At 35.8% G+C, this 18,250-nt stretch overlaps 1 protein-coding gene across 1 annotated transcript; it reads right to left on the bottom strand.

The window, feature by feature from the left end:
- Positions 1 to 636: 636 nt before the first annotated feature.
- Positions 637 to 2,538, bottom strand: LOC132174151 (uncharacterized). The gene has a single exon (XM_059585845.2). The coding sequence runs from the start codon at positions 2,367 to 2,369 to the stop codon at positions 1,092 to 1,094; it is 1,278 nt and encodes a 425-aa protein (XP_059441828.2). The 5' UTR covers positions 2,370 to 2,538; the 3' UTR covers positions 637 to 1,091.
- Between the last annotated feature and the right edge of the window lie 15,712 nt (positions 2,539 to 18,250).

Here is an 18,250-nt window from a genome sequence, read left to right on the forward strand (position 1 = left end):
CTCACATTCAATATAAAGGAGAAGGAGTAGTGTATGTGGCAGGGAGCTCAAAATCAAATGGTTATAAGATTCGGAGTATTTGCAGAGGGTGAAAGGAAATGCACATGAAAATCAAATGCTTTGTCATAGGAGAGGTCAAACTATAAGTAACACAGCATGATTATAAGATTCAAAATATCTGCAGAGGGTGAATGACAATCCACATGAAAATCCAATGCTTTGTCAAATGAAAGATCAAACTAAGTTATTCTTTTCTCTGCAGCTTATTATGCTTTCAGACTGCTAACCCCTCTGAGCCTTTCAAGCTTACTGTTCTTTAGCCATTTCTGGTTGCCATGCAAAAGATCTTATTTAAGATCAAAGGACTTTGAAATGATTATATGATTAACAATATTTAAAAGATTGCCCATTATTCTGTGCTCATTACATATATGACTCTTTTGTGAAAGACATTTTTCATTTTTTTAATGAGCCACTGGCCCCACCCAACAAAGGACAATCTTCACTAATAAGCTTCAGATCCCAGAATGAGTTTGAACAGCCCCAACAAGATGAGAGTATTATAAACCTTCTTGCTCAATTTTATGATACAAAATCAATTAACCATTTATAACGCCATTACCATACACACAAAACTGTCTAGAACTTCTAGGGAAATTATCCCAGCCTTAATTCTCAAGAATTATGCCAAACATATCTAAAGGCCCTAACATCATTCCTTTTACATTTGATTTCTCACATCCACTGAGATACATACAAAAGATATCATAAAAACTCTAGTTAAGATTGATACAAAGCAAACTGCTAACACCTCATTCAAGGTAGCCTACTTAAGTTTTTATAAATCAGAAAGTGGGAAGAGCTCAATGAATAGACAAAGCTCAAAACAAAGACAGCAGTGTTACCAACTGACTCTATTCTAGACAATCCTGTCACACTATGCATTGAGTAGATAGTAACCAAATCCATGCCACTGCTTCACTGCATCCAGTGAATGGCCAGCAGGGTTTACTCAAAAGAAAAACTTGATTACTATATAATTCCAATCCAAAGCAAAAGCGAGATTGAGGATTGCAAATATTCAGACCTTGCTATGAGGAAGCCGCCTTTATAGCTCTCTGCAATTCAGATTCCACATCTGCCTTGAGAGCTCTCTGCAATTCAGATTCCATATCGCTCACCTGATTCAAGGACTTTTTCGATTCTCTTCGCCCATTCTCTTCTCCACCACTTTTCTCGCTCCTCCACTGCTCAAACGTGCTAGAACTCTCACTTGTAGGTGGTGAAACATTCTTCCTTACACCATCACTATCCCCACGAAATTTTTTAGCAGAAATTCTTGTTCTCATCTCCTCCAAACTCTGGTTCATCTCTTTATTTTCCTTCTCCAAAACCTCCAAATCCCTTCTCATCCAAAACCACATTCCCTTCAAAAGGTCCAAATCACCCGCATTACTCTCACCACTGTTCTTCATCTTCTCCACCTCCTTCACCTGCTGAACCCTCTGTATACCAATCTTACTCACCGTCAAATACGGCATTCTCTTTCCCAAATCAGACGGAAAATTCACGCCCCACCGCAAATTCACCATAACCCTTTTGGTTACTGGCAATACCGTCCTTGCCATAACCGCAACTCCAGACAAAAACCCATCTTTCCCACTGTTCTTCCAAGCCAATTGCCTCTCTGGCACAAACCCAATTCCATCATTTGAATGAATCCCACAATTCTCCCTGAAATCAGGGTTTGTAACTCCATCTTTACTACTACAAGGCTCCAATTTCAGCTCCTGCCAAACAGATGACCCATCTAACGCAAACCCATTTCCAAACTCACCATTAGCATGTGACCCACAATCCGAATTGACTTTTTCTCCACCGTTGGAGAAAGACCCATAATTCACTTTATCTCCACCGTTGGAGAAAGGCCCAGAAATCTGGTTAGAACCGGGGTCGGAGAAAGTCGATCTTTCGAGGGAAAAGTGGCCAAATTGCGGCTTCAAGTGGAGAGAGAAGGTGGGGATGGGAGTGCTTGTTGGGGAGAAGGAGAAATGAGCGGAGAAGACGAGGGGGGAGTTGTGTGGGGAGCCAAAGAGGCCAAGGCCAGACTTGAGGGAGAGAGAGAAAGGAGTAGATGCTGCGGTGGTGGGGGTGGGAGAGTAGGAGAGCTTGAGAGAAGGGCCCGAGGGGAAGCTGGTGGAGAGGGAGAAGGAGAGGTCTGAAGGGGAGCTGCCGGCTGTTGCGGTGGTGGAGGAGACGAAGGGTTGGTTGAAGATGGTTACGGGTATTTTGGCCTTGAGGATTGGGTTTTCGTTGCGGTGGTGGTAGGGGTCGTGGGGGTCGTCTTCGAACTTGAGGGAGAGCTTCATATCTTATGGCTGTACGCCTGTACGTGTGTGTAACGGATTGTGGGATAAGAGTCTTTGCAGACTGCAAGATTGATCAGAGAAAAAAACTGCTGATTGGTTTGGGTCTTTGGGTTCTCAAAGTACACGGGAGCTGCAGGTAATGGTTGGAGGGGGACGTGCATCGCTGATCAATCTCAAAATGTGGTGCGTTTGATGTTTTTGTATTACATGTTTTATTTTTTTATTTTTAAAATTGTCATTAAATTTGTGGAACCTAGTTGCACCTCCCTTCAAGCGTTGAATGCTTTCTCTAAAGATTCAATTATCTCACGATTAGTAGTCATACCTTGTGCTTTGATACTAATTGATAGGTCTCAAGTTGAGAATAAAAACACAACTAATATTTAACACAATATAAAGATAATATAAGTTATAAATCTCCATTTATGGCTAGAGTTCTACCACAATACAAACACATAAACACACCATACGTTTTGATACCCCTAGTGGGTCCAAATCAAAACAAGATAATACTCCACTTAAGGTAGGAGTTAAACCACAACAAAGAAGCAAAGAAATAAGAGATGGACCAAAAATATAAACCAAGCATTTTTCATCTCAAAAACATTATGAGAAATGTTACTCACGTAACTCAACACTATCAAGCATCCATCTCTCAACACATTCTCTTTATTCTTTTGCTTTTGAAAAAAATAAAATAAAAAAAAATAACCGGGTGGATGTTAATGTCTCAAGTAGTTAAGAATGTTGGGAGATATATAAAGTCAGGCGCCGTCACCCTTGACCACCATTTCAATTTTTTTATTTTTATTTTTAAATTTAAATTTTAAAATTAAATTAATATTTTAATGAAGTGAAACGGTGGGTTTTGATTAGGATTAACCGCTGTTAAAAAATTGACTCGCGAATAAATTTTTGAAAAAAAAAAAAAAAAAAAACTTAAGAATTTTTAAATTTGGAAGAGTTGACTCAAGGACTTATTATATAATTGCCTTAAAAAAAATATATATATGTTTCTCACATAACAAGTCATTTTTGGAAGCTATTTGTGAAAAATAATAATAATAATTCTTACAAACTAGATTAGAATTTTTTTTTTTTTTTTTTTTTAAAGATCTTGATATCTTACCCGATTTTTTTTTTTTTTTTTTATTGGTCATATACAAATCCAAGATATGTATTTAAATCTTGGTAATTTTTTTTTTCTTTCACTTATTCCTTAACAAACTAAGTTATATGTTTTCAAGATGTAGCTCAATCTGCTGGGACCACGCCTAATGAAGCGGAGGTCACTAGTTTGAATCCCCCTCCCCCCTCTTATGCGAACATGTCCAAAAAAAAAAAAACAAACTAAGTTATATGAGTTCTTACAATCTAGCCTTTAAAAAGTAACACGTATGCTATTATAAAAATATGTACTTCTCACATATTAAGTGATACATATAAATTTTTTAGTTGTTTGGTTGTAGGAGTTCCTAGAACCCAGTTTATAGGAAATTTCTATCCTTCTAATTTTTTTTATTTGAAAAAACGTGTTTTTATTTTGGAATATATATATATATATATATATATATATATATATATATATATATATATATATTTTCTTCATTGTAGTTATCAACCCATTGTGTTGCTTTACTACAATGCCTTTTGCTTGAGTCACTTGAGCTGGAACCTCATTTGGTTTAAGTGGGAAGGAAACTGAAATGGGAATTGGGAAAGAGGGCATAAGACAAATCAATTTCCATTCAATAAAAAATGAGATGGCCGGGTTTGATAAAATAAGAAAAGTTGCCAATTGCCAAAGCGGTCCCAGTTGGTTTGCTCAGGGGAGTAGGGAGTAGCTTTTGAGTCAGGCGGCACTTGCATGTAAAGCTGGTTCTGGTGCATAAGAAATTACTCACGAACAAAACAAACTAGGTGGCTGGGGACCCACTTCGGCGAAACGTAAAATGAGCCAATTGTTTGAGTTCTGACTCCAGCTAGCCGAGTCCATTAAAGGAAATTTTAGGTTTTCAGTGTCATCACTGAGCAACAAGCCGGTTACCCTGGGTTTGATTAGCCCCACTCTTATATATATAATTCTCATAAACTCCAACCATTTTGCCATCACCTAACAATTCATTCAATAAAAATCAATTAGCTTAGGTTTCATTAGCCCTAGCACTCTTTAACCCACATATTCACCGTTAAACAAATCTTTTCAAACTATAAAAGATAAGACTACTTTTTAGGTTAGAACCTTAAATTTTTGGCTTAATACCATGTGAAAATATAAATTTAATAATTTATTCAATAGTTTAATATTGTTATTTCCTACCGACCAGAGAAAACTGGTCCCACACTGACCCCCTATAAATACACTCCAGTTGCTTTAATGAGATTCCATTCAGATTCAGCCCCCACTTCTTTTTCCCCAAAATCATTGCTTTGTGGAGATCGAGCAGAGGAGAATGCGGTTTTTGGTAGATTTGAGATATGTGGTTCCCCCACTACTCAATCTGGGGAAGCCTTGGGCTGAAGATCATAGCTTGAACAATGAGATATTTGTGATGGCATGTCTGGCTATTGCCATTGCCACACTCCTCTTCCTCTTCACCTCTGTCAAGCTCCCTCTTAGCGTGGAGCCACTTCAGTTTAGGGCAGGGCATTTCTGTGCCCCCCTCACTCTTTCATTGCTGGCCTCCATCTTTTTCCCATCACCACTTTTCTGGTTTGCCTTTTCCATGTTGCTAATCTTGTCTCCTTGGTATGAAATGGTGTTGGATGTTTTGAAGCGGTTTTTGTTATGGGTTTGTGATGCCCTCCAAGCTATTCCTGCCTTTTTCATTACCTGCATCACCCAAACTCCTCCTCCAGTTGAGCTTGAAGCAGTTGAAATGGAATAATGAAAAAGGAAGAGGGTGGGAGCCAGATAGAGCTTTCTTTCAGTTGACAAGTGATTTGGCATGCATGCTGCCGTATCTAACCTTTTAGCTAGGATGTCATTTATTATGTTTCTTTTTCTGTAGAAATCTCTCTCTCTCTCTCTCTCTCTCTCTCTCTATATATATATATATATATATATATATATATATATATATATATAGAGAGAGAGAGAGAGAGAGAGAGAAGTACCGCAATCTGCGGTATGTTGAGTTGAAAGGCTGAGATCTTTCAAGAGGATTCTAACCTCAAAACGGCAATTAGGACTTTTTTAAAAAATTATTGACAGTAAGAAGGGATGCCTGTTAACTCTCTCATCCAAACATCCTCTCTCTCTCTTCTCCAAAACTTCTCTCTGTTATCTTTTTCAACTTTGTTCTCTCTTCCCCCTGGTGGGTTATGGGTAGAAAAACTCAAAATCGACAAAATCTCCAGACTCTCTCTGCTTGTCGATACCGACAGCCCCGAAACGACGTTGACCTCATATCTCATCTAAAAGCTATTGAAAAAAAAAAGGACAAAAATTAGTTTCCTTTCCAGGTTTTCCTATTTCCCTTTGGGAATATCCGATGACACCCACCACCAGCCTCGCCGATGACGGCACTGGAATCGGCACATGCACCGGTTTGGCCAGAACAGAATTATAGAAACATAAACACTATCACGATGTGCAAAATTTGACCAACTCTCATCACTGGCTATCATAAGATTGGTGTGCCAGCTACCCAGTTCAGTTCACGCCTGATTTTAATAAATCTTGATGCTAACTAGTGACTCTTGTAGCATTCTTACATTCCTCCACAAACTCCTTCACAGATCTACTTGAAAAGCGATCCAAGGAGAAGCCTCAAATTTCTGTTGGGAGTACTAAATCCCCCATGACAATAGAATATGCTGGAGAAAAAAAAATCTCATACCTAATAAGACTCAGAAGGGAATCGATTACAAAATCTCCAAGCAACAACAATGGTTTCTTCGGAAATGTGGAGGAGAGAGAAAGCGTAGGAGAGAGAAGGAGGTGGGGTTGAGGCCGAGAGGATGGAGGAGAGTGATTGAATAGCTGATTGGGTTTTGGAGAGGGAATTAGACAATAGAGATGTGGAGGATGTGGGTTCTGAAGCGTCGCTAGCGCTGGAGTTGGGGTGGCAGAGGAGGGAGGAGATTTGGAAGGCGACTTTGGGGTCGTGGAGGGAGAGAGAAAGCGGAGGAAAGAGAAGGAGGTGGAGATGTGAAAGGAAAAGATTCTACCCATAGTGCACTAGAGGGGAAGACAGAACAGAGTTGAAAAAGAGAACAGAGAGGGAGAAGTTTTGGAGAAGAAAGAACATAGTTGACGTTTGGATGGGAGAGTTAACAGGCATCCCTTCCTCCCGTCAAATTTTTTTTTAAAAAAAACCTTTCCTACTGCCGTTTTGGGGTTAAAATCCCCTTGGAAGATCTCAACCTTTCAACCCAAAGTACCATAGATTGCGGTACTTCTAAAGTACCGCATGTAAGCCTTGCCCATATATATATATATATATATATATAAATATAAATAAATAAACTTTTAGCTTTGAGACATGCATTCCAGTTTTCACATGTGCAGGAATAGGTTATCCCGTGTGATGATTTTTACACACAAAAAAAAAAAAAAAAAAAAAAAAAACGAGAATTAATGATGTAATATAAAAAGTAAAAATATTATAAAGTTAAAAAAAGAAGTGGACAATTTTTGGCTTTCACCAAATAAGGCAGAAGGGAATTATAGTCTTCACATACAAGCATGGTAAAACAAATTTGTACGTGAGAAACATGTAGACATCAAAATCATGTCGGGTAAAAAGTGTTTTTTTTTACCTGAAATGCATGGAAAGGCAATAGAATTCAATTTATGAGCTAAAATAATAATTAATAACAGTAGAATAATTAGATTTCATGGTAAAAAATTCCCTCCTTCAGCAAGAAAATATTGAAGGAACGTCAACATTTATTCTGAACTAAACTAATACAAAAGGTAAGGGTTTCTTGAATGCCCCCCCTGGCATAGCTAGGAAAGGCAGTGGAATCATTTTCTGAACTAAAATAACAATAATAATAATAATAGAACAATCATATTTTATTGTAAAGGATGCTACACGTTTGAAGATGATATCACTATTAGACAAGCTCAACTGGCTTTGGTGAAAGCCATATGTGATGCAGCGTGACTTAATGGACTGCAGCGAAGAACATCAATAAACAACGGATAAATAACTACAAATCTAGATTCTATCAAAGATCTAAGAATTCTTCTTGACAAAAGGTAGATACTCTCTAGGTTTTGAAGGAAAAGAAAGAAGAACGCTCAACTCTGAGGTTTTTTATTCATCAAAATCAATAATAAACAACAATTGTTTTCTCTGGAGGCTATAAGCATATATTTATAGCCTCAAAACCCTAAACATAATAAAATATGACATAAATCCCCCACAAACCCTAAACTTAATAAAATAACGAAATAAAGACTCCCAAAACCCTAACCCTAATAAAGTAAACATAAAGTCAGTTTAAGATAATAAAAAATGCAAAAAATTAACATAATTGTAGCGCCCTGAAATTTTCAAAGTTATTTAAATAGATTATTTTGATGATGATGTTATTTTGATATTCATTTTAGCCTATGATTTTGATTCTGGAGAAATTTATGATATTACAGAGAGTGGTAATTAGAGAATGGTAATTGGTGAAATAATAGGATAGTAAATGGTAAGAAGAATTGTAAATGGATAAATGTAGGTATAATAGTGTTGGTAGATAGAATAATAAAATGGAAGGTAGAATAGTAAGGGAATGTAGAATAGTCAATGGTAGGTATAATAGTATTAGTAGAAGGAGGGTAGAATTGTAGATGGATAAATGAATGTATAATAGTGTTGGTAGATGAAATAATAAAATGGAAGGTAGAATAGTACTTGGTTTTTCCCTATAAATAGAGTTATTCCCCTTCACAAATTTCACCACTCCTCTCCCTTCTCTTCCACATATTCTTCTTTCTTCCGTTTTCTACTCGTTATTTCTTCTTTCTGAAAGTGTTTACACGAAACAGAGAGAGAAAGGGCGAGACAAAGCGTTGCAAGAAAGAAAGAACACGAAAGAGAACGAGCTTGAGAAATTAGTTTCAAAAGATATACTAGTGCTGTTAGTCAGATTAGAGCAACTAGATTCTTCAGACCACTTTTTAGTTTCAGTCTAGAGGTAAGTAAATTCACTACTCCTTCTAAAATTACTTCATGTCATGCTATTTATTCATTCTTGTATCAAACTGTAAATGATTATTTTATTTACCTGTCATGGAGATATGTTGCATGCATGAAGGATTTCTAAAAGAATTATTTAGAAAGTTTCTATTTCTTTAAATGCTTTCTAAGTACACAAGTTTATATTTGGAAAAGTTTCCATTTTTTAGAAAAGAAAGTTGAGAAATGATGATGATTATAAGAAAGAAGAAAGATGATAAACTCTCCTACATATTGCCTTAAGATGCATCAAAAGAAGTACAAAGAAAAGTACAAAAGATGAGATAAATGTTTATGAAATGAGGGCACATGTATGGAGGAGAGTATTTTTAGCCCCAAGATAAATAAGAATGAGAAAAGTTTGGTATCGATACTCAGATGGAGGCGAAAACACTGAAGGAGGCTATACCAGAAGGTGGTATTCCATCAACAGACCGTTGAGTGCACCAAGAAAAGAGTTAATTGACGGTCGGGCATGGCTGTGGCCACAGTTCAGTGCCATGGTCACAAGGACCCGCAACCCTCGTACACAGGGGTAATAGTGTACATGGGCCCTAATATGAGAAAATTATAATATGATTTACAATGATGATATATTATGATGATTTGCAATGATGATTTACAACGTTGATATACTATGATGATTTACAAAGATGATTTATGACGATGATCTATTACTAGATGTAATAGCACGTTTATGCTACGGGAGATGCAACCGTACATACATGTATTATTATGGCTGGATATATATTTATTTGTGAAAACGATTTTCAAAACTGAGAACAAGGAGTAAAACTATTTATGGTTGTGGATTTTACTTGCTAGGCCCCTTTTGGGCTCATTCAGTTTTATTTCTTGTTTTCAGGTAGAAAGGACGCTGGAATAGGAGGCCGGAATGGGGGCGGGAATAATTATTAACTTTCACAGTCTTTTCATATCAGTTATTATAATAATATGATTTTCCGCAACTAAAGTTTAATGTTTCCTAATTTCGCTTGTAATAATATCTCTTGAATAATGTTTTATACATTAATCGTATCCTTTAAAATCAAGTACTCTGATAGACCTTATAGATCTTTGCAAAAACTTTTGTTGAGTAAGAAGAAAAGTGGTAAACTCAGCCTTAACAGGCTGGGGATGTTACAATTTTGGTATCAGAGTAAAGGTTATAAGGTTCTGGCAGATTTTTCACAAAAAAAAAAAAAATGGGGTTAATGGGAAGCCACATTCCGGCCGAGTATGTATTTTTGAATGGTCTCTAATAAATGATGCATGGGCATTTTCTAAGGGATAATTTTTGGTTAAAAAAAAAAAAAAATCGTATGATGATTTTATAGATTTAGGTTGCAAGATGATTTGTGTAATTAACTTGGTGACAAAATGGTTTTATGGATTTAGGTTATGAGATAAATTGTGTAAATGACTTGGTAACGAATGGTTTTATGGATGTCGGTTGTGAAATGATTCTTGAGCTGAATTAATGATATAAGAGTTTATATGAGTTTTTGGTAATGACTAAGGTTTAGTTGATGACAATAATGACACTATGATTAATGTGGTAATATATAGATTGGTGAATAGGGATTACGTAGTAACATGAAGTGAATGCTTAAGTATTGTAGGGATAAATGCAAATGAGGTATACCCTAGAATCTATAAAATATTTTGATATTTACATTTGTGGTTTAAGGATTTTGATACTTTTGGATGATCGTGATGACTTTAAGGTACAATTCATGAAATCTTTGAGGTAATTTTTAGAATTTAAGGTGTTAGGTTTTATGTAATTGAGATAAACTGTATAGAAGTGACGCTTAAAGTTTTGAAGATGAATTAGTGCTCCTACGCTATGAACAATATTTAAATTTTGAGGCATTAGTAGGTATTGTGTTATGAGAATTTTAGTTACATGCCAAAGCTTTTGATATAATTTTCTTTCACGAGGTAAAGATGATTGATTATTATTCTTGAGGTATTTTGAAGCATAAAGGTAAGAGTTGAAAGACAATATAATATAGTGATATGATCTAATTTTCCTTTATAAGATATATGTTCAATGATATTCATGTATTTTAGAGGTTGATAACATGTGATAGTGCATACTTAGATGTTTTATTGAAGTGATTAACTTATTAAACAAATTGTTTGTTTAAAGGAAGTTATTACAATGACAGAATGATTACATACTGAATATTGAATTAGTACTGGATGATTACGAAAAGAAATGGTTGGAGAACAAGCTCCTTATAATATTACACACTAGTGTCCATTGTTAAAATAATAATAAAAAAAAAATTTGCTGCATAAAGAGACATGTGGTAATGATGAACAGATGATTCCACAGAGCTGCTCTGGGAATATTATTTCTGCACAGAGAAAACCTAGTATGAGCAGAATCGCATATATTTATATAATTGAATTATCAAAGAGAATATTTATTTATAATGAGGTACTCGACTAGAGCTTGTGCGGAAAGACTTGCAACACCCATGGACATCGACCCAGAGTTTATCGTACTGTCGTTGGAGATGTTCGGTATTCTTCTCCATTTCTAGCATCTTTGGTCCCATGTATTCCGCATAAGATAACACCATCTTTTTCAGCTGAGTATTCTCCTGCTTCAAATCCACGTGTTTTCGTTTGTAGTATTTGAGTAGTCGCTGTAAGACCCCAATTTGTTTTCTTAAGACTTTCAGCTCAACAGGTCTGGCACTCAAACGTCGTGCCATGTCAGAAACTGAAGCAGCATCTTGGATATTGAACGCCAATGAATCATTAATAGCATCAGTATCCGATCTATCAGCCAACAATGTTTGATCCCGTGGAATTACGAAACCTTTGGCCACCGCTACAGCAGTAGAATCGTGGAGCATGACAGAATCGTGAATAGTGATAGGACGATTGTCAAAGGCAAAAGTTGACTGCCATACGTCAGGATATGTAGCAGGTTCATTAGGGTGTGCAATAGGTACGACGGGATGTATAGCAGGCACTTTAGGGGGAACAATAAGCACATCCGGTTGCACGTTAGGAATAACAATGGGTTGTGCTGCAGGAGCAACATTCAAATCGATGTTGTTAACGGATGACGATGATGCTGCCATATTTAGGAGAGTAAGGAAAAATAGTTGAGAATACAAAGAATTTGGGAGAGATGAAGTACTGAGAAGAGACTGAGCGTCATAAACTTAAGAGATTTTTTTTTTTTTTAAGTTTCTGGAAGCAGCAGACGAGTGGCTTTAAAAAAAATTTCACTTCAGGTGAAATAAACAGTAAACAACAAAGTGTTAGGCGACCTCGGGCCGCAAAGGATTTTTTGTCAAAAGATCCCGTGAAACTAGGATCTGGTCTCCTATCATAAATTCGACTGAGCTCATTTTTCAAACCTACTGTTCACTCAACGACTTTGAATACCATGCGTGGGCAACCGAATGAATTGTCATGCCAACGTACACCACACGCGCTCGTTCATTATCCAGAATCCTTCAAATAAATTCACACCTCTTTCTCCATTGCAACACATGCCTTCTGATCATACCCCTTCACCTGAGATCTTCTGCTAATAGCCTTCCATACAATGAAAGCTCGACTTTTCTCCTAGTTGAGCATATCCTCAAGAGAAAAATGCAGCATCACAAAATGATTCACAAACCCAACACCTTATACTCTCAGTAGTAAACCATTGAAGCAAGATTATCGTTGATCATGTCCTGATGAAGCAAGATTATCCTTGATAATGCTTCTCAGGCTAAATATCTCTCTTTTCTTCAAGTCTTCATACATGACAAAGGAGAGAGAGCATCCGATATGGGTATTTTGAAAGTCTCAGAAATGAGTCACATGCATATCAGGTCCTGAAATGCTTATCAAATCTTTATTTATGGAAAACAACAGGACCATCTGTTTCTCTTTTTCTCTTCTTGACCTTACAAGACCCAAGGGAGAGAGATTTTAACATGTGTACTTTGGGACTTCCAGCTTGGAAACTTACCCATATCTTGCTTTGCTTGCTTATCAATTTCATCCCTAGAACGTAGCAGGGCACAGCATGTATTAGTCAAGAATGGATGAGAATCTTACATTTCAAATTGAGTTGGACTAATAATTACAAGTTTCTTTTGATGAGTTATGAGTTATCAAGTAAAGATGTAGTACAGAGAGATTTTGCTGATATTATAACACAGACGCAAGATTTGGGATGAGAAAATAGAAACAAGTGTGTATTTAGAATGAATCAAATTATGATGTCACTTCTAAGGTATATTCGTGTAATGACGTTTTTGGGAGATATAAACTATAGAATGATGGTGCTATTTACTTTACAGATTTATGATGGTGAGAAGTTAATAATTATTAGAGCATCACATTAATATTTTGTATACATGATTTGGAATACTGAGATACGGAGGAAAATATAGACATAGATGATTTTTACACTTTTCTGGTAAGATTGATTAAATTAGATCGAGAAAATTACTGCGGGCTTGCAAGGAGGACTATGATGTTTGGAGGTATGGACTAATGATCACATGACTTTTTATTTAATTTGATGTTTAAATCTTAACTGCAGACTGTCTTATATAAGGAGATGAATAATTTGATTGTTGTCATTCCAGTTGAAAATAATAATAATAATAATAATAAAAATAAAAATAAAATATTTGAGGTAAGGTTTTAGTGTGAACTGATGGACGATTGCAGAAATCGAGACTTTAGACTGTGAATAAGATTTACTCCTAGAAGAAGGAGACGAAATTTCAACATGATAAAAGTGAATATTGGAAAGTAGGCTCTGATGAATGATTGAAAAGAATATTTTAAATCTGAATCGTTCAATTTGAAAATTGGACGGTAATACTATAGGCTTTAATTTTGAGGATGAAATTTCAATAAGGAGGGAAGAGTGTAGCGCCCCAAAATTTTCAAAGTTATTTAAATAGATTATTTTGATGATGATGTTATTTTGATATTCATTTTAGCCTATGATTTTAATTCTGGGAAATTTATGATATTACAGAGAGTGGTAATTAGATAATGGTAATTGGTGAAATAATAGGATAGTAAATGGTAAGAAGAATTGTAGATGGATAAATGTAGGTATAATAGTGTTGGTAGATGGAATAGTAAAATGGAAGGTAGAATAGTAAGGGAAGGTAGAATAGTCAATGGTAGGTATAATAGTATTAGTAGAAGGAGGGTAGAATTGTAGATGGATAAATGAATGTATAATAGTGTTGGTAGATGGAATAGTAAAATGGAAGGTAGAATAGTACTTGGTTTTTCCCAATAAATAGAGCTTTTCTCCTTCACAAATTTCACCACTCCTCTCCCTTCTCTTCCACATATTCTTCCTTCTTCCGTTTTCTACTCGGTCTTTCTTCTTTCTGAAAGTTTTTACAAGAAACAGAGAGAGAAAGGGCGAGACAAAGCGTTGCAAGAAAGAAAGAACACGAGAGAGAACGGGCTTGAGAAATTAGTTTCAAAAGATATACTAGTAGTGTTAGTCAGATTGGAGCAACTAGATCCTTCAGACCACTTTTTAGCTTCAATCTAGAGGTAAGTAAATTCACTACCCCTTCTAAAATTACTTCATGTCATGCTATTTATTCATTCCTATATCAAACTATAAATGATTATTTTATTTACCTGTCATGAAGATATGTTGCATGCATGAAGGATTTCTAAAAGAATTATTTAGAAAGTTTCTATTTCTTTAAATGCTTTCTAAGTACACAAGTTTATATTTGGAAAAGTTTCCATTTTTTAGGAAAGAAAGTTGAGAAATGATGATGATTATAAGAAAGAAGAAAGATGATAAACTCTCATACATGTTGCCATAAGATGCATCAAAAGAAGTACAAAGAAAAGTACAAAAGATGAGATAAATGTTTATGAAATGAGAGCACATGTATGGAGGAAAGTTTTTTTGGCCCCAAGATAAATAAGAATGAGAAGAGTTTGGTATCGATACTCGGATGGAGGCGAAACCACTAAAGGAGGCTATGCCAGAAGGTGGTATTCTATCAACAGACCATTGAGTGCACCAAGAAAAGAGTTAATTGACGGTCGGGCATGGCTGTGGCCACAGTTCAGTGCCATGGTCACAAGGACCCGCAACCCTCGTATACAGGGGTAACAGTGTACATGAGCCCTAATATGAGAAAATGATAATATGATTTACAACGATGATATATTATGATGATTTACAAAGATGATTTACAACGTTGATATACTATGACGATTTACAAAGATGATTTATGACGATGATCTATTACTAGATGTAATAGTACGTATATGCTACAGGAGATGCAACTGTACATGTAGCGCCCCGGAATTTTCAAAGTTATTTAAACAGATTATTTTGATAATGATGTTATTTTGATATCCATTTTAGCCTATGATTTTAATTCTGGGGAAATTTATGATATTACAGAGAGTGGTAATTAGATAATGGTTATTGGTGAAATAATAGGATAGTAAATGGTAAGAAAAATTATAGATGGATACTAGTAGGTGAAGATTTATAGATAAGTACTAGTAGATGGAGATTTATAGATGGATACTAGTAGGTGAAGATTTATAGATGAATACTAGTAGATGGAGATTTATAGATGGATACTAGTAGATGGAGATTTATAGATGGATACTAGTAGGTGAAGATTTATAGATGAATACTAGTAGATGGAGATTTATAGATGGATACTAGTAGGTGAAGATTTATAGATGAATACTAGTAGATGGAGATTTATAGATGGATACTAGTAGGTGAAGATTTATAGATGAATACTAGTAGATGGAGATTTATAGATGGATACTAGTAGATGGAGATTTATAGATGGATACTAGTAGGTGAAGATTTATAGATAAGTACTAGTAGATGGAGATTTATAGATGGATACTAGTAGATGGAGATTTATGGATGGATACTAGTAGGTGAAGATTTATAGATAAGTACTAGTAGATGGAGATTTATAGATGGATACTAGTAGGTGGAGATTTATAGATAAGTACTAGTAGATGGAGAATTATAGATGGAGATTAGTGGATGAAGGTTTGTAGATGTAGATGAAGATTGGTAGATGGAGATGGTTTCCTATAAATAGAGTCCTCACCCTTCACAAATTTCACTACTCCTCTCCCTTCTCTTCCACATATTCTTCATTCTTCTGTTTTCTACTCGGTCTTTCTTCTTTCTGAAAGTGTTTACACGAAACAGAGAGAGAAAGGGCGAGACAAAGCGTTGCAAGAAAGAAAGAATACGAGAGAGAACGGACTTGAGAAATTAGTTTGAAAGATATACTAGTAGTGTTAGTCAGATTGGAGCAACTAGATCCTTCAGACCACTTTTAGCTTCAGTCTAGAGGTAAGTAAATTCACTACCCCTTCTAAAATTACTTCATGTCATGCTATTTATTTATTCTTGTATCAAACTGTAAATGATTATTTTATTTACCTGTCATGGATATATGTTGCATGCATGGAGCATTTCTAAAAGAATTATCTAGAAAGTTTCTATTTCTTTAAACGCTTTCTAAGTACAACAAGTTTATATTTGAAAATGTTTCCATTTTAAGAAAAGAAAGTTGAGAAATAATGATGATTATAAGAAAGAAGAATGATGATAAACCCTCCTACATGTTGCCCTAAGATGCATCAAAAGAAGTACAAAGAGAAGTACAAGAAATGAGTTAAATGTTTATGAAATGAGGGCACATGTATGGAGGAGAGTATTTTTGGCCCCAAGATAAGTAAGGATGAGAGGAGTTCGGTACCGATACTCGGATGGAGGCGAAACCACTGAAGGAGGCTATGCCAGAAGGTGGTATTCCATCAACATGACCGTTGAGTGCACCAAGAAAAGAGTTAATTAACGGTCGGGCATGGCTGAGGCCACAGTTCAGTGCCATGGTCACAAGGACCCGCAACCCTCGTACACAGGGGTAATAGTGTACATGGGCCCTAATATGAGAAAACGATAATATGATTTCAACGATGATATACTATGATGATTTTCAATGATGGTATACTATGATGAATTTCAATGATGATACACTATGATGATTTTCAACGATGATATACTATGTTGATTTATAAAGATGATTTATAGCGATGCATTATGATGATGATGTAATAGTACGTATATGCTACGGAAGATACAACCGTACATACATGTATTATTATTATGGCTGGATGTATATTTATTTGTGAAAACGATTTTCAAAACTGAGAACAAGGAGTAAAACTATTTATGGTTGTGGATTTTACTTGCTGGGCCCCTTTGGGCTCATTCAGTTTTATTTCTTGTTTTCAGGTAGAAAGGACGCTGGAATAGGAGGCCGGAATGGGGATGGGAATATTTATTAATTTTCAAAGTCTTTTCATATCAGTGATCGTAATAATATGATATTCCGCAACTAAAGTTTAATGTTTTCTAATTTCGCTTGTAATAAAATCTTTTGAATGATGTTATATATATTTATCGTATCCTTTAAAATCAAGCACTCTGATAGACCTTATAGATCTTTGCAAGAACTTTTGTTGTAAAAGAAGAAAAGTAGCAAACTCAGCCTTAACGGGCAGGGGATGTTACAGTACATACGTGTATTATTATGGCTGGATATATATTTATTTATGAAAATAATTTTCAAAACTGAGAACAAGGAGTAAAACTATTTATGGTTGTGGATTTTACTTGCTGGGCCCATTTTGGGCTCATTCAGTTTTATTTTTTGTTTTCTGGTAGAAAGGACGCTGGAATAGGAGGCCGGAATAGGGGTGGGAATAATTATTAACTTTCACAGTCTTTTCATATCAGTTATTATAATAATATGATTTTTCGCAACTAAAGTTTAATGTTTCCTAATTTCGCTTGTAATAATATCTCTTGAAGAATGTTTTATAAATTGATCGTATCCTTTAAAATCAAGTACTCTGATAGATCTTATAGATCTTTGCAAAAACTTTTGTTGAGTAAGAAGAAAAGTGGCAAACTCAGCCTTAACGGGCTGGGGATGGTACAATAATGCTCCGTGTGCGATCGATCGCTGGTACAAGTGCGATCAATCGCAGTTCCAGGGACCTAATGCGTAAGTGTCTGGAATTACGCTCGATCGCAGGTACATGTGCGATCAATTGCAATTCCAAGGGACTTGCGATCTACATCATTCTCCCCTTGTTAGAGAGAATTCGCCCTCGAATTCGGCCGATTCTTTCCACGGTCCTTTGGATGCCCAGTCAATTTATTCCACTCGCCCTTCCTCAAGATCAAAACAAGGCAACACCCCAAAATAAACATGGCACTTTTCATCATCGAAATACCTTGATGGTTGTCATGAAAGCCCCATACACCATTTGGCAATACTTCAGATTTATCGTTCTTCGTTCGTTCTTTCTCCCTTCCATGTACCATGAAGATACTCAAGAATGGGTCAACCATTGTTTCCCTTGTGAACATGTAACTTTCCTCATCTGCATAAAACTCACCATAATCTTCGTTAGGAGAATTTAAAATATCTTCAACACCAAGGAAATCAACATAATCAACCTCTTCACCATTAAAATTAGACGCTTCACCTGAAAGGTCTTCATCAATCTCTTCATAATCGCCAACATCATCGGTGGGTTCTTCACCTCCCAATGGGTCATCTTCTTCGGGATAGAGACCGCCAAATATGGGAAAAAACTCATCTTCTTCGTGCT

The sequence above is a fragment of the Corylus avellana genome, chromosome 3 (assembly GCF_965113065.1).
Source record: "Corylus avellana chromosome 3, dhCorAvel1.hap1.2, whole genome shotgun sequence".
Lineage (NCBI taxonomy): Eukaryota > Viridiplantae > Streptophyta > Magnoliopsida > Fagales > Betulaceae > Corylus > Corylus avellana.